This window comes from Lissotriton helveticus, chromosome 11 (assembly GCF_964261635.1).
Source record: "Lissotriton helveticus chromosome 11, aLisHel1.1, whole genome shotgun sequence".
In the NCBI taxonomy this organism is placed as follows: domain Eukaryota; kingdom Metazoa; phylum Chordata; class Amphibia; order Caudata; family Salamandridae; genus Lissotriton; species Lissotriton helveticus.
This window is the reverse complement of record NC_136072.1, coordinates 152060723-152083819: the sequence shown is the minus strand read 5'-3', so window position 1 is coordinate 152083819 and position 23097 is coordinate 152060723. Positions and strand designations below refer to the sequence as shown.

The 23097-nt window shown below is 46.9% G+C and overlaps 1 protein-coding gene across 1 annotated transcript in view; it reads left to right on the top strand.

The window, feature by feature from the left end:
• The window catches only part of WDR49 (WD repeat domain 49), a 676266-nt gene that overhangs the window by 609491 nt on the left and 43678 nt on the right, over positions 1 to 23097 (top strand). Inside the window, exons 17-18 of the mRNA XM_078668100.1 lie at positions 9596 to 9705; positions 15208 to 15354. Coding sequence (XP_078524226.1) covers positions 9596 to 9705; positions 15208 to 15354 — 257 coding nt within the window. The remainder of the gene's footprint in view (positions 1 to 9595; positions 9706 to 15207; positions 15355 to 23097) is intronic.

The window sequence follows — 23097 nt, the reverse complement described above, 5'->3', positions numbered from 1 at the left end:
ATTAGGTATGAAATGGCCTGGGTTTGAACAGAGCAGACATCTGGCGTGAGGCGATATGCTGCTTCAGAGTAAAAGGCAGGAAGGGGCTCTGGGTAGCCAAACTGGTCGTTAAATGGAGAAAAACAGTGAGGCCATGAACTAGGCCCCCACCAACACTTCCTTCACCCCAAGCCAGATGGGAACCCCTGTAATTGAATTAGCAGAGGGACGGGAAGGGGAGTGTTAGGTAACGTTAGCCACACCTGTAGGTTAGGTTAGCCAGACCTGAAGCTCCAGGAAATATTTTCAACATTTTGGGTGGAATAGTGCTTTCTGGGAAAAGAATTTGCCACACTTCTGTGGAAGTGGTCATCATTGAGGGTGGCACCCTGCATCCTGTTGGTCAGGGGTACCCCCCTGCTTGCTAGCCAGGAAGCCTGGATAAATATGAGAGAGCTGCCCAGCAATTGAGATCCCTACCTGGAATAACCAAGAAGAAGAGGAACTGCCCTGCTGAACCCTTGGCCTGCACCCTGCACCAAGAGGACTGCACTCTGAAGGACACTTTGTTCTTCAACAATAGAACAACTTTCTGTGACTCTAAACGTTTGAGGAGTGGATTCCCTGAAAGCAGCAGGTTAAAAGAGCTCCATCTGCATCTTCTCCACCAAGAAGAACCCAGCTGGACGGCGTTCATAGAACTTTTAAGGATTTGGCCAGGTGCATTTGGGGGTCTTGTAGTCCCAAATTCCCAAGGAGAAACTTAGAGATTCTGGAACCTTAGATTGGTTTTGTGGACCCTTCAAGAGCCCTAAAGCTCCATAAGTAGTGAGTCAAGCCACCGACTTTGAACCACGACCCAGCCTGAGATTCAGGTTCATCCCAATGAAGGCTACAGAGCTCCAAGACCTTCGGGATTTCACCCAGGCCTTGCCCAGAAGAAAGCCACGATCATCAGCTTGCAGGCCGGCCTGATGAGGAGCCTCTCTCGACGGCAACAGATAAAGCCCCAACAAGTGACTACGTCAGAAGGTAAAAACTTGACAGGGCCCTACCGCTCACTGTATCTGACCTGCGCTCCATCGCAGTCAGCCTGAAACTTTGACTTTATCCTGGTCGAGCATGATCAGATGTCCAAGTTGGCGCTTTTGGGTTTTAGGCACTAAAATTATTTATTCTTTAAAAATTCATATCTCCGGTTCATTACATAGGATTTTTGTTATTTTGGTGTCTTTTTAATCATAGAGTATTCCCTATTTTTATAAATTGGTGTTGGATTTTTATTGTGCTTGGTGTCTTACTTATTTACTGTTATTGGTGTTCTCAAATACTTTTCACACCTGTCTTTATTGAGAACTTGACTGGGACTTGTTTGTGATAGTGGTGTTATTACTAAGTGTAGGTACCTACCCGCTTTTCCTAATCAACCTCTTCCAACAACCAGTCAGTCAGTATGCATCCTGTTTCCCTGTGCACACCTCACACTAGGGGATACTGCGTGTAGTGACACATATAAACCCTTTTGGAGGTTGACAAACATGGCATGGGAGCTATTCGCATTACTAGTTTGCATCTGCTATTAAATGGCAAAACAGACCAGTGTGCAGATTTTGTTCCCCGGTTGTGACAGCGAGTCGGGTGCTAAAGTAGTGTGTGCCCGATTTGATATTAGAACCTCTACATGGTCAGCGACTAGCTGCCGCCTCCCCCCCAATCCGGCACCCAACACCCAGGAACGTGGACACGAGACGTGTTTTACTCTTTGGAAGGCGGGCGCTAGTCGCCCGGCCGTATTTATTAAAGTATGAAATTAAAAAAGGTTTTAATTGCATAATCAACAATGAATACAAAAATCAGCAGGACATTCAGTTATACAATTGTTATCAACAAGTTTGAGAGCCTGACCTTAACAAAACTCTAATACAAGTTGTTCCTAGCTTAAACTAAACATCCTACACTTGATTTTTGTACATTTCTGGCCATATGGCAGGGTCACTACCGGTGTCAGGTCCTACAAACTGCGCCTCCCCCCTAGAAGTGCGCATGCGCAGTGTTACCCCGGGAATTGCCCGGTCTACGCCCTAAACTCCATTTACCCACTGAAGGAGGGCCCTTACTCTGCGCCGGTGGCGTCATGAGTCCACGCGCGCGGGGTGGCTACCAGCCTAAGGAAAGCGTGAACTACTCCTACCCGCGCTCCTTTGCATATTACCTTGCCCCTGGAGTACTGGGAGTGGCCCGCAGGCCCCTCCCCCCGGGCGGGAACCTCCATAGGATGATGCCCGCCCCCTCAGACCTCAAATATGTGCTCACCGATAATGACCTTACCGCATGCCCCATACCTAATAAATACGACGACCTATGGAAAAATTCTAAAGGACAACTACACTGGCTAATAAATAACAGTATCCACGCATAGCTAAAAGGGGAAAAAAGGCCTAACGACACATGGCATAGATTACAATTCGGTTCACTCATGTTACTCAAAATCACAATATCAACGTATAGCTACAAAGGGAAAAAAGGCCTAAAGACACATATCTTCAAATACAGTTCACTTCACACATCACTTTTCTACAAAGGGGAAAAATTCCTAACAACAGATCACAAAATACAACAACAGCCTACTCTCTCCCGCGATCCATACCTTTGAAACTTACCATTAAACCGGACATAACGCTGCTTAAACTTTGTACCAAGGGATGGTGGGTGGGAAACAAAGAAGCCCCGAACGCGGGGCACAACGTTCAGCGAGGGAGCGTCCAGGGACAAGGGGGTCTCCTGGGCGCTCCCTACCTCTTATTCCCGAGGGGCCGGGTGGCCCCTCCTATCGCCCGCCCCCCCCGACCCGGAACCACTCCATTGAATCCGGGTCAGGAGGGGCGCCGGCCAATCGGCGGTGGGCCGCGCCCCCAGGGCACGCCCCCACCGTCGAAGGACACGAGGGGAAAGGGGGTGAGACGGTCGCCGCGCCGCCATGCGTGCGGGGGGGCCGAGGGCCCCCCCTTTTCACATGGTCAGCGACTAGCTGCCGCCTCCCCCCCAATCCGGCACCCAACACCCAGGAACGTGGACACGAGACGTGTTTTACTCTTTGGAAGGCGGGCGCTAGTCGCCCGGCCGTATTTATTAAAGTATGAAATTAAAAAAGGTTTTAATTGCATAATCAACAATGAATACAAAAATCAGCAGGACATTCAGTTATACAATTGTTATCAACAAGTTTGAGAGCCTGACCTTAACAAAACTCTAATACAAGTTGTTCCTAGCTTAAACTAAACATCCTACACTTGATTTTTGTACATTTCTGGCCATATGGCAGGGTCACTACCGGTGTCAGGTCCTACAAACTGCGCCTCCCCCCTAGAAGTGCGCATGCGCAGTGTTACCCCGGGAATTGCCCGGTCTACGCCCTAAACTCCATTTACCCACTGAAGGAGGGCCCTTACTCTGCGCCGGTGGCGTCATGAGTCCACGCGCGCGGGGTGGCTACCAGCCTAAGGAAAGCGTGAACTACTCCTACCCGCGCTCCTTTGCATATTACCTTGCCCCTGGAGTACTGGGAGTGGCCCGCAGGCCCCTCCCCCCGGGCGGGAACCTCCATAGGATGATGCCCGCCCCCTCAGACCTCAAATATGTGCTCACCGATAATGACCTTACCGCCACAGGCCAGTATTGTTAACCGACGATCTGGCCTCCCCCTCTAGCCCCTGCCTAAGGACACTCTCCTCCTATCCCAGCCCTCTAGCCAAGCCCAGATTTTGTCAGACCATAGGACATTACCCTCTTCTGTCAAATGAACCCCGTCCTTCAAGTAATACTTGTGACCCCAGATGCACCCATGAGGTATTGACTGTAACACGGGGGTTCGAAACAACCTATCCAACCGTGTGTTGATCCTCTTTACCGAGTGATTCAACGCCCTGACCGAATGACCCCCCCGCCACTGAAGTCGAGGTATGAGTTGTGACCATACTAGTGTGCACCCGGGGCAGGTCCTAGCTATCCAACCCGCTGTTGAGATAATCTCCTCAATCAAGATGCGCCTGCCCAGTGTTGCCAAGTCGTTCTCCCCAAGGTGAAGTATCACCACTGCCGGTGGAGACTGCTGGCGTGCTAACAGCCCTTGGAAGAATCCCCTAAACTCGTGAAGACACAACCCTCCTCTGCCAAAGAACGTGATATTCAACCCTAGTTGTGCCGCCCTTTCCTTCTTGTCACCTGACAGGAAGACACATTCCGCTCGCTTCACATATGAATGACCGACAATCCAGACATTGTTCTTTGTTGTTTCCTGTTCGCCGCTCCGTGCCGATGAATATTGGCGGTGCCCGACGACAAATTCCTCCCCTGCGTAACAGGTCTGAGAAACTGTAAGAGAGCGGAAAGAGATCAAGCGTGAGTGACAAGTAATCATAGCATGTCAATCCGAACATAACGTTTATAGCAGTCTGACGACCACCTCCCAATTGCCACTGAGCGCCCCTCTTTGTGCATCCATTCTAAATAGGCTGCAAACCCATCCTCCTTCGCCCAAAGCACTTCCCACTGTGGCCCCAAGAAAGAACAATAAGACAGAAACGCCCCTTCGTAAGCCGTCTTGGTCCTGGGGGCTAGGCTAGCGACCACGAGGTCCTGTAATCTGGGGCACCAATCTGCCAAAGTACTGCTGGGAAGTGTGCTGGCGAGGGGTCTGCTGTGGGGAGATGTTCCCTGAAAACCTGCATTTTGAAGCGAGAAAGGGAGTCAGCAGCATTGTTTAAAACACCAGGGACATGTTTGGCTCTAAAATTAGCATTCAGTTTAAGGCACCGCAGAACAATTTCTTTGATCAGACGAAGTATGAAAGGACACCGCGCCCCCTGCTGATTGATACATTCCACCACTGTCATGTTATCTGACCAAAACACCACTGATTGGTTACATAGGTGTTCGGGCCAAACCATCAGTGCCACCCATATTGGAAAAAGTTCCAGGAAGCCAATGTTGCTGAGCAAACCCCATGTGTTCCATTCTTCTGGCCATTGTTGAGCGACCCACCTATTCCCTAGGATGGCACCAAAGCCCACACTACCGGCCGCATCAGTCCATAGTCCCAACTCCGCCGATGTCGTGAGCGGGCCGGGCCAGACCACCCTACCGTTAAAATCCTCCAGGAATGCCATCCAGATAAGCATATCCTGGCGAATTTCAGACGATAGGCGCGTGCGGTGGTGCTTTTCCCTCAGCCCCCTCATCGCGTGCGCGATGGAGCGAGAGAAGGGGCGAGCCATTGGGATGATTCTTAGTGCGAAATTCAATTGCCCTACCACCTCCTGTAATTGCTGCAAAGTGACCTTCTCCTTCCGGAGGCATAACTGTAGCGATGTCTTGAATTTGCACACCTTGTCCTTAGGTAGTCTAAAACATCTCTCCATTGAGTCAATCTCGATGCCCAGAAATTCCAAGCAGGTGGTCGGGCCCACCGTCTTCCCAGGCGCAAGCGGGACCCCAAAAGCCCGCATGAGCACGCAAAATTCCTGCAATGCCAGTGCGCACTCCTGAGAACCCGCTGTACCGAGGAAGAGGAAATCATCTAAGTAATGCATGACCCTTTGATGGCCCGTCACTTGTCTCATGGCCCATTCAAGAAATGAACTAAACATCTCAAAGTAGGCGCAAGAAATAGAACAACCCATAGGCATGCATTTGTCCATGTAGAACCTATCCCTAAAGGTGAAACCTAAAAGATGCTGGTCCGCCGGGTGGACTGGGAGGAGGCGGAAGGCGGATTCTATGTCTGATTTCGCCATCAGCGCCCCGGGTCCAGTGGCCTGCAATAAGGTAACAGCCTGATCAAAAGAGGCGTACTTAACACTACAGATACCTTCGTCAATGGCATCATTCAGTGACGCCCCCTTTGGCGCTGACAGGTTATGAATCAATCTGAATTGCCCCTTCTCTTTCTTGGGGACAACTCCCAGTGGGGAACACACAAAATTGGGTACTGGCACTGCAGAAAAAGGGCCAGTTATCCTGCCTAAGGAAAGCTCCTTGTCAATTTTGGCGGCCACAACAGCCGGATTGTGTTTGACTGATAATTGATTTCTACAGTGCGCACTGCCTGTGTATCCCCCGGCCGGGATCCTAAAACCTTTAGAAAAACCTTCCTGGAGTAGGGTGGCCGCTTTGTGGTCAGGGTATCTGTTCAACAATGGAATCATTGCCACCACATCCACTGGAGTGGGGGGGCGTAACCTGTCTGACTTATAGTGGCTTTCCCCTACCCCTCTGTCCTGTGTTACCTTGCTCGGACCTACAGGTAGTTTCTGGATGAGAGGGGTGCCCACAGGAGGAACATGCATGCCTAAACTTACACGCGGCCCTTGTGCAGGTACGCCTATTAAAATCCCAGCACACCCCTTTCTTCTCTGGCCCACCTGCCCTAAATTTCCCAGGTATTTCACTCGTTTGGGGGGGCCGAAAGGGCTGCTGCGGTCTAGTGAACACCTTGACCGCACCGAACTGAGGGGGAGGTGCAGTGTCAGAGAACTGTTTGTGCCAAGCCATGGAATCTACCGAGTCCCATGGCAACGATCTATTGAATTCCAATGCCTTCCTAAAATTGACATCATAACCCTTCCATGCTTCCCCAGAATACTGTTGACTCCACCCCACAATCCTGCTCGAGTAGCAAGCCAATGCAGCCTGCAGATCTGGAGGACGCTCAGCCTTAATTGCAGTGAAAACAGCCCATGCTTGCATCCAATTATTGAGATTTTCCTCAACCCTGAATCTAGTACACTGCGCCCTCCATTCACTTGGGAGCATCCACTCTTTCAGTGCTTTTGCCTGCTCCATTTCCCTATTATCCAACAATAAAGAATAAATGTACACGTATTTATCAGCCCAAATCATTTCTTTCACAGCTAATGACACATGCTGAGCTAGATTTTCGCTCCTGGAAGGTATCACACCGTCCCCCAAGAGCGGCAATGCCACTTCCTTACCAAGTGCGGGCACCGGGGGCGGCTGCCCTTTAACTCCGTCCAGCTGGGGAACACTTGGACCTGCAAGGGGAGAAGAAATTGGCAATGCAACACTGTCGGCGACCGGTGCCGATCTGATTTTTTCTACAAACCTTGCCGCCTCTGCCGCATGGTCTGCAGAATTCGGGAAGGCTCCCCCTTTTTGGAGCCATGGCATCATGGCCGTTAACTGAGATAACAATTCGGGTGGCATTGAATCTACATTACCCCCCGGGACAACAGGTACCACTGGGGTTATGCCCAGTGGTCCTGGCACAGCTGGCAGGGCGGGCGCCGGGTGTGGCCAGCCTGTACCCGGGATTGTGGGCACCGGTGCGGGAGCAGACCCAGCGTCTACTGGTTGACCGGCCGGCACCGGCACCACAGGGGCAATGGGTGTAGGCACATGCGGGGGTGGGACCACCGCGGGCGGTGCGGCGGGTAACGGGTCCACTGGGCCTGGGGTGGGAACCGCCTCCTTGGGTCTTTTGGATCTAGGTTTCCCTTGTGGAGTGACAAATTCCCCTCTTGGCACTGGTGCCACCCTCTTGCGGATCGGTCTCCCGGACGGGCCTGGTGCCTCACTCTCTCTGTCATCCAACCGAGCCTCCCGCTCCTTAATTTGTCCTAGCTGTTGCTTAATGTCGCTCATCTCCCGCATCATAGCCCGCATCATAGCCTCCATGTTGGACCCCCTTTTTCCACCCCTTGGGCCTGGCATGACGCTTACCCCAAAAAAGCCCGCTGCCTACTCTCTTAGTTCCTAACAGGTCAACTGTGTGTACCTTGCAGGTGGAGGGTCACCAGGGGGCTTTCAGCACCATGCAACGGCGACCGCAACACCAGCGGCTTGTCCGCTTATGTAAGGGGGTGAGTAAACCTAATGTAGACCCACCCGGCGGCCACCAGGAGCGATGAATGCTAGCCCCCCGTACCCCTCTTACCGACCAGTCACTCGTCCTCGCCTGCGATAATGGTCTGCGGCCCCTGTCCACACCACGTTGCGTGCTGGATGCTCTTACGTCCTGTCCGCTAGTGAATGGCCCCAATAATGTCGTTAAATTGCCTGGAATTAAAAACTTGTGTTATCACCGTGTATAAGCGACATTCAAAATAACACTCCTTCCAAGGCCAGGACAATTCTGGACCCGTATCTGCACTTATTCCCCAGAACTGTAAGGATATGACAATAAATCACTTAATAATCAAAAGTACAACAATACATTAGTGAAAACCTTTCAAAAATGTCACCTCGTTTTCAAGAAAATTGCACACTTTGTGTCACATCCAGTACCATGAATTATAAATAAACACTGCAGTGTAGCGTGAAAAACAATTACATAGATGTACTTTGTGCAATGACATTAATAATAAATCACTTAATAATTAAAGTAATAACCTTGTAAGAAATGGCCCCTTGTTTCACCATACAATTGTACACTTTGTGTCACTTCATGAACAACAAATTACCTAATCATTAATGTAATGCAGCCGTGAAAAACAGTTTCTTTCCTACAATTGTAAACTTTCACCAGGGGTCTCCCATCCAGGTGCTGCCCTGGTCGACCCTGCTTAGCTTCAAGCGTGACGCTTGTGTTCCGCTGGAACAACCTCTCCGCTCTGTCTCACCGAGGCGGGAAAACCCTTCTTTGTACCGCGTTACCTATGCGGTTTAAATTACGCCGCTAACGTATCAAAAACAGTCGCTCAACCTGCCCGCGGCTTTACTTACTCTGTACCGCGTTATCTATGCGGTTTGTACTATTGCCGGTATGGTAATCTAAACAAAAGCCGCTCAATACCCCGCAGCCTTACCCCGGCCCTCGTGGAGTCCCGGAGCACACCTCCGACGTGAGCTGGCCCGCTGCTCGTCCCTGCCCTCCCCCGCGCCAACAAATACCGCCTTTTCCTCGTCCCTCGGAGCGAGTTCCACGTCCTGGGACCTCTGCTGCCGCCTCGCGTCCTCCGCCGACGACCCTGGAAAGAAAAGGGGAAAATCCACAACTGCCGCCTCACGTCCCAGGCCGATGCCGATCCAGGCAATCCCACGACGGCTCAGCTGGCTCCACGAACCGCTTCGTTATACCTGCAAAATAAAGCGGGAAAATTACCAAAAACAAAGAAGCCCCGAACGCGGGGCACAACGTTCAGCGAGGGAGCGTCCAGGGACAAGGGGGTCTCCTGGGCGCTCCCTACCTCTTATTCCCTCCTCCTATCGCCCGCCCCCCCCGACCCGGAACCACTCCATTGAATCCGGGTCAGGAGGGGCGCCGGCCAATCGGCGGTGGGCCGCGCCCCCAGGGCACGCCCCCACCGTCGAAGGACACGAGGGGAAAGGGGGTGAGACGGTCGCCGCGCCGCCATGCGTGCGGGGGGGCCGAGGGCCCCCCCTTTTCATTATAATCGGTCCTAAATTCAGCAATTTGCAGTGCAAACCACATGTGCTACATTTTGTGCACCAGGACAAATCCTATGCATGCTCTCAAACTGCTCTCTTGTTACAAACCACAAACAATTGTGATATGAGTGTTGATTAACAGTGACTTAAAACAGCAAATAATGTTAAATACCTTTAAAACTTTGTCAACAAATTGTTGTTTTATTTTCAGGATCAGCCCTTGGGAAAACACCATTTTAGGAAAGCAATACAAAGAGAGCAATATGCAAAAGGAAAAAACCCATGCATTCTACAGTGAGGAGACAGTGCACAGTTCCATCGGTAAGAAAGTACAGCATGTCTGGTAATTAACATTTTACACATGATTTGCGCAGCTGGAAATGTGCACCTACTGTGAATACTAAGTAGAACGTTGCTAATTGTCTCTGAAACTCATCTTCCCTTCCCTTTCATTGTTCTGCAGCGTTAGGGAAAAAGTGAGCTTCAAGTTTAATGGGTATTCGAGGTGTTTTTCAACTATGCAACATAATTCTGCAACTTCCGCTGCAGTATTATTACACTATTATGTCATCCCAGCACAGATTATTACTTATTCAGCAAAAGTTCCATAATATAGTTAAAGTTTAACACCTGAACAACCTAAATATATCGAATCTGCAACTGAAAGGTGATTAGATGATCTTTTCAAAGGGTCTGCCCCTGGACGGTGCCCCCCAACATGCCAGGGCTACTCTTTTGCCACCATAACTGCAAGGAAGCAAGGAGGGCTGCTGCGTCTTAATATGCAAGAGCCACCATTATACTAAGAGTTAGTCATGATATTCTTTGGCCAACATTGCAGTAAAAGGGCCTCAAATGCCACAGCTACTATTATGCCAAATGTAGGACACCATAATGTGAAGGATGGCCAGTGGCTTAAATATGCAGGTTCCACCTGTTTGAGAAGAGTTGCCACTGTATTCACATAAATAACAATACACAAGTGATATCTAAGGGTTTGTGAATGCCACATCTGAGTATTATAACTTAGATTTTGTAGGCACCCAATTTAGTCTCATCCAACCAGTGGCGCAACAAGGTCAGGTGGTATCCGGAGCAGAATATTTCTTGCCACCCCTGGCTTGACAAAATGCTAAAAATATGTGTTCAAAACACATATTTTTGCCATTTTGTCACCCCCCCCCTCTTCAGTGATGACACTTGTCACCCCCAGCTTGACAAAATGGCAAAAATATGTGTTTAAAACACATATTTTTGCCATTTTGTCACCCCCCTCACTGATGACACCCGGGGCGGCCCGCACCAACCGCACCCCTTCCTACGTCACTGCATCCAACTACACAGGCTCGAAGGACTGACTGTGGTGCAAGTCCTGCCTCAAATACTCTACCTGTGTCTTTATCCTAGACTCTTCATGACCTCAAAAACCATATTTCCGTTCTCATTCCATCAACAGCTCTTTACATGATTTCCTATGTATATTTCGAGTGAGGAGCTCTGTGATGTGTTCTTAGACATGACATAATATTCCCCACCAGATCTTCTTGATAAAAAAGTACGGATTTACTGAAGACAGACTTTTATATTGTTATATTAAAGTTATGTTTTTATAATGTTGTGTTATGTTCAGTTGATGTAGTTATGTTTTGCTTTGTTTTATGTTATGTCATATCTTGCTGTGCCCTATGTTATATTGCATGTTACATTTTGGGTTATATTTTATATTTGTGTACTGTTTTCTATCATGTAATGTTCTGTTTTATGTTACGTGATATCATATGTTGTGTTTATGTTATGTCATGCTATTTGACACATTGTTTCATGATCTGCTATGATGTAATACTACGTTTTATATTGTATGCTATATTTTTGTTTTATTATGGATTATGGTTTATATTTTGCTCGTTTTGGATTATATTATTTAATGTTTTGGTAGTTGCAATTATTTTATTTAATGTTTTGATTTATGTTGTTTGGTGATGTTATGTTACATATTTTTTTATGTATGGTATATCATCCATGCTATTGTATGTTATTGCGTGTTCTATGTATTTTTGCGCCATATAATATGTTATGTGATTGCCATCTTTTATAATCTGTATTATGATGAAATGTTACTTTTTTTGTTATGCTTTATCTTATGATATGTATATCATGCAGTTTTTGATATCTATCTTACATAAACTTTATAGTCTGGTGCAACAGGTGTCCATAAGTCTCCTTCAGAGCACGTATGGCCAACGAAGACTATACACACTGTAGGACAGTAGGATTAAGTGAATCACTTGTGACTCTACACATTTCCAGGATGTCATTCGTTTTCCAAAAATCAAACATCTTGTTGCTCTTGGTCGACCTGTTTCTTGCCCCACGCCATTTCTGCTATCCTTTCCTACTCTTCTCCATACTCTTTATTTTTCCTGTTCACTGAAGTCCTCTTGATGCATATGTCTGCTATAGAGATACACATGTCAGATCTGCTACTCAGATACAGAGATTGCACTGCACAATTCTTTCACCATTATTTACTTACATGACACGTAATGACAACAGTGTTTTTTTACCTCTTTGCATCTTTCAAATCATTGCTTTTAATTACTGTGTATAACGTGTTTTTACAATCTTTTACGATTTTTTTTACGAAATCAAATAAAAGTATCATTGACAGACTGACTGACTTACTTACATGACACCGGTTTAGGTTGAGTGTTTGCACTGACATTTGTGCGGCCTAGCATATGCAAAAAAACTTGCATTCACTGACCACAAGAAAACCGACATTTGGCAGTGTGCAACCAGTCCAAATCAGTGGTGCTGAAACCATTTTTAGAGTGTGGATGCATTAATGTTATATCCCTGAAGTCAGACGGATTGTAAAAAATCCAAGCAACATACAAAAGAAGCATTTGCAATGCAATGGGTCTCACGTTGCTGAAAATTTGATCTATTGGCTAATAATAATGCAACGCCGATAGCTCAAACTTTCAGCAATGCTCGAGCAATTGCATTGCAAATCTTTTTTCCCTAGCAATTATTGTGCTTTGCATGGTTATTGTAAATGCACGTGCTATCACCGAACCACGAGGCCAAACGCAAGTAACGTAAAGGCAAATGGACGAATCAAGGAAAAGGTACAGTCACACAGACTTTTACTAGGTTTCTCTGTGGGTGCAGTGCCTTATGTTGCTAATAGAGGTCTGTTTATAACTCCACAGGGTACTACATCCTTTACTTGCTTTGCGGATGATGGGAGATGCAGTGCCGAAGCTGCAAGCAAAAGAAAGTGCAGTGCTCGTTAAATGGGTACCACCCTAAAAAAATGTATGACTATGTAACAGAAACAAAATCAGGAATGCTAAAGCAGGGAGGATGGGAGGTGGTGGTGTGGGGATAGCACTGGGGAGATTAAGTGCAGCAATGATGGGAGGAAGGGGGTGAGGGACTGCGAGCGAGAGGCAGCAGAATGCCAGACCAAAAACGATAATGTGTGGACATCGGGTTTCAGTGAGTGTTTATTGTTTTCGCATCACCAAGTGATATGTATTGAATTGCTTTGATCCTATTAAAATCTTTGTATCTGTCACAATTTAGAATTTACAAAAAATTGTGCTTTCCCAATTGCTGATATAATTTGAAGTGTGTGTATAGTTCATTACAATTGGGGGTGGGGTCGCACACTACTCACACACCAGCGGTATCGCCCCTAAGGACTATGGTAAATGTAGTTACGTGTTCCGCAAAGCATCTTCTTTCGATTCTCTGCTATCTTCGCTGTCTTCGCCATCCCTGGACATGTGTTTCGGGGTATCACCCCTCGTCAACAGGGATAGGCCGTGTTCTGGGGTTGCCGGTGGCTGCCAAATATCTGCCAGCTTTAGTACCACTCAGGCGCGTAGGTGCGGGGTCCCAGGCTCGTCAGCCAACTGCTCGAGGGAGCTTTAACATTACAATTGGGGGTGGGGTCGCACAATACTCACACACCAGCGGTATCGCCCCTAAGGACTATGGTAAATGTAGTTACGTGTTCCGCGATGCATCTTCTTTCGATTCTCTGCTATCTTCGCTGTCTTCGCCATCCCTGGACACGTGTTTCGGGGTATCACCCCTCGTCAACAGGGATAGGCCGTGTTCTGGGGTTGCCGGTGGCTGCCAAATATCTGCCAGGTTTAGTACCACTCAGGCGCGTAGGTGCGGGGTCCCAGGCTCATCAGCCAACTGCTCGAGGGAGCTTTAACATTACAATTGGGGGTGGGGTCGCACACTACTCACACACCAGCGGTATCGCCCCTAAGGACTATGGTAAATGTAGTTACGTGTTCCGCGATGCATCTTCTTTCGATTCTCTGCTATCTTCGCTGTCTTCGCCATCCCTAGACACGTGTTTCGGGGTATCACCCCTCGTCGACAGGGATAGGCCGTGTTCTGGGGTTGCCGGTGGCTGCCAAATATCTGCCAGGTTTAGTACCACTCAGGCGCGTAGGTGCGGGGTCCCAGGCTCGTCAGCCAACTGCTCGAGGGAGCTTTAACATTACAATTGGGGGTGGGGTCGCACACTACTCACACACCAGCGGTATCACCCCTAAGGACTATGGTAAATGTAGTTACGTGTTCCGCGATGCATCTTCTTTCGATTCTCTGCTATCTTCGCTGGCTTCGCCATCCCTGGACACGTGTTTCGGGATATCACCCCTCGTCAACAGGGATAGGCCGTGTTCTGGGGTTGCCGGTGGCTGCCAAATATCTGCCAGGTTTAGTACCACTCAGGGGCGTAGGTGTGGGGTCCCAGGCTCGTCAGCCAACTGCTCGACGGAGCTTTAACATTACAATTGGGGGTGGGGTCGCACACTACTCACACACCAGCGGTATCGCCCCTAAGGACTATGGTAAATGTAGTTACGTGTTCCGCGATGCATCTTCTTTCGATTCTCTGCTATCTTCGCTGTCTTCTCCATCCCTGGACACTTGTTTCGGGGTATCGTTAGTTTTTTTACCGCCACGCTTCGCCCAATATTATCGCTGAGATAACGTCCTATTACCAACGTTTATCTCACAAGCGATAATTTTGCAGGTGTTAGCGTGAATATCGCTGGAAAACCAGCCGTGTTCACTCATTAGGGTGCAAATGCTGTTAGCCATGTTATCCACCTCCCATTGGATAACATGGCTAAGAACTGGTATTTGCAGGCGTTAGCGCTTGGTGATAGCGCGAATATTTCCATCGCTTCGCCTTTCTTGGTAATAGGCGATAGCGAGGTTAGCGACTGCTTTCATTCGCTAACCGGTTGGGTACGCCCACTTTGCATGTAATTAGCGATAAATATCGCTGACATGCAAAGCGGACCCCAAACCGCTTGCTATCGCCTACAAGCTGTCTCTAACTGGTGTTAGCGACAGCTTAGTAATAGGGTGAAGGAATTATCATCGCTTAGTGGCCGAAAACGGCCGCTAAAGCGGCGATATTTCAATATCGCCACCCTTGGTAATATGCCCATAAGTTCCGAAAAAGCAACAATTTGTCAGAAGAGACAACCTCATATTTGACCTCTGCTTTTGCACGCAGAAAATGAGACAAGATAAATATAATATTTAAAGGCTTCTTTATTGCTCATTAACATTCTAAACTCCTGCATCATTATTTCTGGGGGTGCTGTAGCACCCACAGCACCCCTACTTCCAGCGCCTATAGGTCAAATGTTGGTGCAAAAATAAGCCGGTGAAATGCACCTAATATGAACGAACGGGACACTAATACAAATGTATATATTTGCACACATGCATAACTTATCCTGATTTCTAAAACCTCTTTTTTTCTTTTTCTCTTAGGTACTTTCAGTGCTTTAAATATTGGTGTGATGGAGGATTTAGCTGACATAAACAAACCGGATTTCGTTTTAAACCCTGAAAAATACTTCGGAGACAGACCTGAGCGAAAGAGCTCTAAAGTTGTGAAGCTTCCAACCCTCTCAGAAAGTAAGCATTTTTCATCTCCTCACTGCCGCATGGCTGGACGGCGCATACATCACTGACTAGCAGAGAGGCCCGAATAAAGGTCAGCAGCTGATCAGCTTCCGCTGCCCCTGCTGCTGTGTGAAATGAGTAATGAAGTCTCAGTCCAGGCATTTTGCTGTGTTGAGGATTTTTTTTTTACTGCAGTGGGTGTTACATTCCACTTAACCCAATGCTTAACTTCAATTTCTTTTTCTAAACATGAAAGCATTCCAAGGTTTCACTTCTGCCATATTTGCGAGCAGTATACCATCTAATTGCTGAATGGTTTACTTTTGAGGTGCAGGAGCCAAAAACAGAGAGAGTGTAGTCACTTTCTAAACAACTCAGCTTTTTTAATCTCTGTCAATAGCTGTTTTTCTTCAGTGGTAGATTTATGTGTGATACCCAATACTATATATTTTTTTTTAATTAGAACACTGGACTATTGGGAGCCCCACTTAAGACAACTTAGTGCCTCAGGGCTAATAATGGCTGGAATAAGCCTCCTGCTCCAATATTCGTCTAGTCGTTACTGCTTTTTAATTTTGAACAGTCTACTCTTGGATTCGCATGTGTGCATGAAACAAGATGGCTGCTTCTCGCCAATTCACGACGATACCTGTTTTATTAACGGTGATTAAGCAGTGTTTTGGATAGTCTTACCGGTACTTTGAAGTTGTGGAGGATTGGCATGACCAGCGCTTTTAAGGTGTTTTGTTGCTGAGACTTCATTTAGTTGTCTGGAAGAGCTTCCCCCATCGAGCCTCTCACCGGTGTCTCATACCAGGTACTGACAAGTTTCCTGTCAGGAGGGCAGTGCTACTACAAGGAAAGGGTGTGGCTGAGGCCTAAACTACTCCCATAGCTGGTTTTAGCTGCTGCACTGTCTCATTTTGCATAATCTGTTATTTACATTTACCAATATTTTCAAGTAACATTGCGCTTGGCTATGATATCATTCATTCATTACTGTGGAGAAGAGTATATTCACAGTATAATTAATAAACATAAACAAACCACTTCTCCTCCAGCAGTAAAAAAAATGTGTGGATTCTAATGAGCCTTCTTTATCCCCATTACATGGAGAAATGCAAGCAGGTCACTCTATCAGAGATAATATTGAATCAGAAATTAAAAATATACACAAAGAAATGGCTAGTCTTTCTATGAAAGTATCTGACAATGCAATTAAAATTCAGGATAATAAATCAAAAGTTGAAAGTCAATTGCAACAAAAATTGTGCCCATGAGTAAATTATTACTTGAATTAGAAAACCGTAATCATTAGTACAACCTGCAAATCTTTAATTTACCAGAAGATGTAGAAGGCAATGATTGCAGGCTGTACTGAGAAACATTATTCCAGGAATAATTTGAGATTGGCAAAGTGCAGAGAATTCCTTCACATCATAATCCTAGTCAGAACAAACCTTGGCCATTGATCTTCAAAGTTCTACTTTGTCATCATTTAGGGCCTCATTACGATGTCAGCACCGTTGCAGTCTGGAACTGCCCGACCTTAAGTTGGCGGTTCTGAACTCAGTATTATGATTTGACCGCCAATAGGGTAGTCCGAAATATCCATTTCACTATGTCAGATTGTGTGGCGGGCAGAAAAGGCCCGCAGCACAAGCTGCTATAGTAAAATGGATGTTTGGAAACATTTCTGCACTGTGTGGCAGTCACCTGGTGCAAGGATGTTGTGCCCCCAGGCCCCGTAACCAAGGGCCAATGAGGAAGGGGGGCCTGCTAGGAGCCCTCTGCCGTCATTTGGGGGATTATAGTGTCTTTCCTATGCTCCAACAAGTTCAAGGAGCCCCTTGGAACAACAGCGAATGGTCCCTCGACCTGCTGCATCACAATACAGTGGGTAGACCGCAGGGGCAGACGTCAGGCGGACCGCAACCGACTGTCAGTCTGTTGCGGTTCATCGGATATCATAATCAGCCCCCATGTGTTTATACGGAAAACAGCAAGAGAGATTCTGTCTTTATTGGTCAATTGTAATAACATTTTCATCCATCAAGACTATGCCAAGGAGACTGTTAAAATCCATAAAGAGTTCACTGACCTCAGGCCACGACTAAGAAGCAACAGTTATAAATATGACCTGCTTGATCTGTCTACCATGAGAATTTGGGAAGCTGGTTTCTCTAAGTCCTTTCAACATCTTGATGATCTTCGTATACATTCTTGGCTCAACGTTCACAGCTCTCCATGGAAACAAAAAATACTGATACTTAAGTCATGTGCTATAATTTTCTTGTTGTTATAACTAGCTCAATTAGCCGAGTTTCTTATTTATATATTGTCTTTTTGGTGTTTGTCTGCATTTTTCCTTTTCCTCTTTTTTCTTAATATTAGAGCTACTTCTATACTCGCATTCTACTTGGCGGATTCTTCTTTACTGTCATCACTCTTCTATGAAAATAGATAATATTAAAGGTATTAAAATTATTTCTTTTTTTATGTTACTGGTTTACAACACCCTTTTAAATGTGCTAAGGTTCTAGATTATTTAGCAATCCATAAAGGTGATATTTGTTTACTGCAGGAGACTCATATAGATGGTACAGTTTTATCTTACAGGAACAAAAAAATGGTTTGGTAATATTATTTCTTCTCCTGCACCTTTTAAGAAAAATTGAGTCCTTATTTTTGCAACAAAAAAAAACATCTTCAAACACTAAACAAATGTTCGGAGTCAGAAGTTCGTTACCTAATAGTTAGAATTGATAATACCATTTTGCACCTGATTAATGTGTTTGGTCCAACAAATGATGACCTACATTTTTGGTCTTTTTTCACATCGGAAGTATTAAAATTAGGTAATGTTCCACTTAGTATTGGAGGCGATTTTAACTTCATATGTGACTCCTTATTGGATAAAACATCTCAAGGCAAAAATCATCCTCCCAAGGCTTATTTCACTCTAAAATCGTTTTTTAATGCATAGCAAATTGGTAGATATTTGCACGTACATCATCCAACAAAGAAACATTTTTTTTTAAATGCTCATAATTCCTATTCTCATATAAATTATTTTTTGATGTGCCATCAATTAATCCATTACATTTTTGATCCTACTGTACAAAATATTGATATTTCCGATCATGCACTCCGTTCATGTGTTTTACAACCTAGCTCCAGTCAACAATCTCTAGGTCGATGGGGCATGAGTACCAATGTTGTCCTTAATGATCAAAATAGACCAAAACATTTGTCCGTGCTACATGATTATTTTTCTTTTAAACCCTGAAGGTTCTACTTCATTGTTAATAAATGGAATGCATTTAAGGCATATATCACAGAGGAGACAATTACTATTATGGCACAAAGCAACAAATCATTTAACTCCAGAGTTAAATAATTAGATAAAGAAATAGCAATGTATGAACATCTCTTTATCGCATCTAATGCCGTCCGGTCCGGGTTTTGCAGAGAGTCGGTGCACCGAACGCCAGAGCTCCAGCCGTGCAACTCGAGCCAGAGCTCCAGGAGGCTGCCGCCGCCTCCCGCCTCCCTGTTCCCACTCCTTTCCTCGCTGAACTGGGCTCCACTATGGCAGATGGCCGCGGGAGATCAAAGACGGCCGCGGGAGATCAAAAACGGCCGTGGGAGATCAAAGACGGCCACGGGAGATCAAAGTACTGACCGCCTAAGGGATCACGGCCCGCGGCTCTCCCGGCGGCAGCAGCGGGAGGTTAAAAGTGCAGCCGCCTGAATTTTGAGTCTGTTTGGCTGCTGCTCCGATGGTTGGAGGCTGCTAGAAGCTGTGTTGCAGCGACGGGCGACGAACTTCGTCTCTCGGGTTGCCACTTCCGTGTGTCCTGTGTCCTGCTGCCGCTGCCGTGTGCGGGAGAGCGGGGGAGCGGAGTCACAGTCTGCAGGCCCCCTGCGAGCCCCTGCGAGGACACATAAAAAAAAACAAGAAGCCCCCGGTAAGCGAGTGGGCCTGCTCCATAGCGGGGAAGAGCGGGGAGAGCGGGGGGAGAGCTTGCCCACGGCGGACGGCGGTGACACTATTCTTTTCTGCGACCCTCTTCCTGCGACTACTGCAAACAGCAGTCCCTGCTAACAGCGGCTGGAGGAACTGTCTTAGTACAAGCCGCTCAAGATCTCCCCAACTCTAGGCACAAGGAGCTAGGCACAAGGAGCTTGGCGCCACATCCACACAGAAGCATATAGGAGCGCCCCAGCAGCTACAAAATATAACCATCCAGCTAGGAGCTGTGCAGGCAGTACCGCCAGAACTGCTCAATCGTGGCTGCCGCCCCGCAGAGCATTCACAGCCTTTCACAGCCCTCTATCAGAAGCGGTGTGGCTGCAGCACCGGTGAAAATTCCATCAGTACAGCAAAGTCCCCGCTGAGCGCTCAGCTGTGCTCAGTCGTGCCCAGCCTTGGTGTTGGTGTTGGTGTTGGTACCACACGGATTTTCGAGTTCCTCAACGCGCTTACCGCACCTCAACCTAACTAAGTCAAACCAAGTCAATCTACTCACAACTTACATAAAACCCTCTAAGGAGCATTTACTCGACTACTCAACATTCGTCGGTCAGTCTCAAATTTCAACGCAAAGAGTACACCCACAGTGTCAACACCAGTGCCCTTCAGCAAGCGCTCCTAAATACCACCAAATCAAACTAAATAAAATCTCAGCCTTCGTTTATCTGAGCAGTTATTGCTTTACTAGAACTAGCCAAGGAGAACAATCAATTGTCTGTTCCTTGTGTGGCATGACTGAGCTATGACCCCTCCGGCGCACAGATCGTCTTAACAGCGAGTACCCCTGTCAGTTGGGGGGTGCAAGGATCATCCCTCACACGAACACCTAACAACAATGAGATCCAGGAGAACCAGGAAAGTTCCATCCAATCCATTAAAAAAGGATATTAAAAAAAAGCCCACAAGCGAACCAGAAGCAGGTCCGGCAAAACCATCTGACTCACAGTTGCATCTGGGTACTAACCCAGAAACAGTTATAGACACAGCCACGGGCATCTTATACAAGTCCCAACTCCCCCAGTCCACACTTCAAGTCCAGCCTCCCCTCGTCCATCAAACATTAAGTGGAGCGGGTGGAGTTGCTGCGCATAAGGAAACCCAAATCTGCAAAGATACGCACCTGAGACTTTCAGATTCGTCAGCCTTGTCATCAAAAAAAAAAATGTCTCTGAGGGACTACTTTAGAAGCTCTGTATCTTCCTCCAAGTTAAGATTAACCTCACTCATTACATCTCGGCTTCCAGCCCCAACGGATTCTCCTGTACTCTTAGTCTCAGCCCAGCATCAAAGACTGGTTCAGCCCATGCTCCACGTGTACACTAGTGACGAAGGCCCCAGTTCACCTCCCCCAGGTTTACCAAGAAGCAGCGACCATAGAAAAAAGAAGCACTAGTGACCACTCCATCTCCCCAAGCTCACACCCAGTCTCTTGACCAATCCCTTTTTGATCTCCAAGTAAATAATATCCAGGTATCTGCCCAGGTATCATCCACCGTCTCCCCCACCCCCCTCACCCGAAGCAGTCGGTCCTTTTAGACCATCACTCTGGTTGGATCCCCAGCCAGTTTTCCCCTCCAGCAATCAAATCTCAAGCGCCCATCGCTCACCCAACAGCTACAACTAAAGTCCTCACCCCACAAAGAGTAAACAAGGCAAACAAGCAATTAAGAAATCCCACAACGTCATCACCAACTGCTAAAAGCTGTCGACAAGAGATCAATACAGGATGGGGCAACAACACCATGCCCAATACCCACCTGGATTTATTGTTCTTCATTAAAGAACCGAACAAATCACCTGCTAGCCCTTCACCCCTAGACCTAAACGTGCTCTGGTCTCAACTCCTTCAAACTCTCCACTCCACAGCGTCAGCACTGAACTATCACTCAGACAAAATGGATCAACAGGTAGATTTATTAAACACCCTCGCCGTGTACACTGTAGGAATTGATCAAAAAATGGAGGCGCTTAATTCACTGTTACTCAAAGCCCAATCACAAGTGCAACAAGTTCAATCAGTATGTTGCTGTTCTCCCATCATTGACTATCTTTCCTCACTGCCCCAATTCCTGACATCAGTACTAACAGAAATGCAGAGGATCCCAGAGTCTAGGCCCCCTGATTCAGCGTCACTCGCCCCCTCCGACAGCAAACAACCCACCGATGAGCACACGCCCGAAAATCCACCACCGGTTTCTTTATTATCGCCCAAAGCTACAGCAGTTCCTAACGCTTTCAACGATTCAACACCTAACGACAAACCCTCCCAGTCACCTGCTCACCGACTTTCAAAGCAAGAAAAAAAAGACACCGGAAATCCTGCAAAAAGCTCCCAGAGCACCCAAAAAAACAATCTGTAATTACTTCACAGACAACAAACCAGTGATAGCACAGGTATTGAGCATAGAGCCCACTGCCTCCACCAGCCAGATGCAAGTAGCCCAGCTCCGAACACCCCAAAAATGAAGTCCACAATCAAAACGCTCAATAAAAACAGAGTCATTACAAGCCTCCACACACCCAAAACTTCAGGACAAAACTGAAGATAATAGAAGTAAGCAATCACAAATAAATGATGAGCCAATAACAGTCACCAGGCTGATTACAACTACGCCGCCCATAAACCGTCTACCACCCATTGAATCGTCCTCTTCACTGCAACCGACGACTGTCAGCCAAGGCTCATATAGCACAGTTAACTTCATCAATGAGGCGGATCACCAGTTCCCGCCACTCCAACCCAGCACTCTTCCTTCAGCAAGTATGTGTAAAACAGCTTTAACTATAGCACCAGTCAACCAAGCAAGTGACCAAGCCCTTCCCAAGCACTGTACATCAACCTTTGAACGATTGTTAGTAGACAAGCCTACATCATCCAAGCCCATATCCGCTGATACTCAAACCCCGGCCATAGACTCTAATGAAACCAAACTATTGTTAACACCAGAGTACATCTCCCAAGGCCCGCACGACATATTAAATCGCGGTAACATAATCCGGCTCTTTAAATCCAATCCAGACCTATGTAAGCTGGAATCAAAAGACATCCTTGCTATCGAATTTAAACCCATCAATGGCCCTCACATGGGAGAATCAACCCTAATGACACTAGCATCTACAGCCATAAGGGAACTGGTTCAATCAAAAGCTGGCCAATTTAAAAACTGGGGTATAATTATAGCAACGCCTCGAGTGCCCCGATATCCTTCAATACTTGCTTTTAGCAAGGCCCCAGTTTCAAGCATGAGCTGCACCCCTTTCTCAATATTAAAGTCAGCCAGAAGTCGCTCCCGAGCAGCCAACCATGAGTGCAGTGAAGTTCGGCAAACTAATGGAAGTGCTGATTAGTCATGGTTGCCTGCAGCCCTCTCACAAAGCAGGACCAATTGAACCAATACAGAACAAGGCCTAACAATTTGTTCCTGGAACATCAATGGTCTTTCGTCAAAACTGCAATCTCCGGACACTGTCAGATTCCTCAAAAAAACACGACATTATCCTTCTCCAGGAAACTTGGCTATCAACAAGTAACCCACTCGAAGGGTATCTGGAATTCACATCGCCAGCCATAAGACAGAGCAAGTATGGCAGACAGTGTGGTGGGCTGTCAGCACGTATCAGGCATCTAAAATTTGACCTTGACTGGGTTTCTGGCATCTTGGCCGACAATTTTCCATCAGAGAGCAAGTTACTATTGCTAAATGTTTACATCTCTCCAC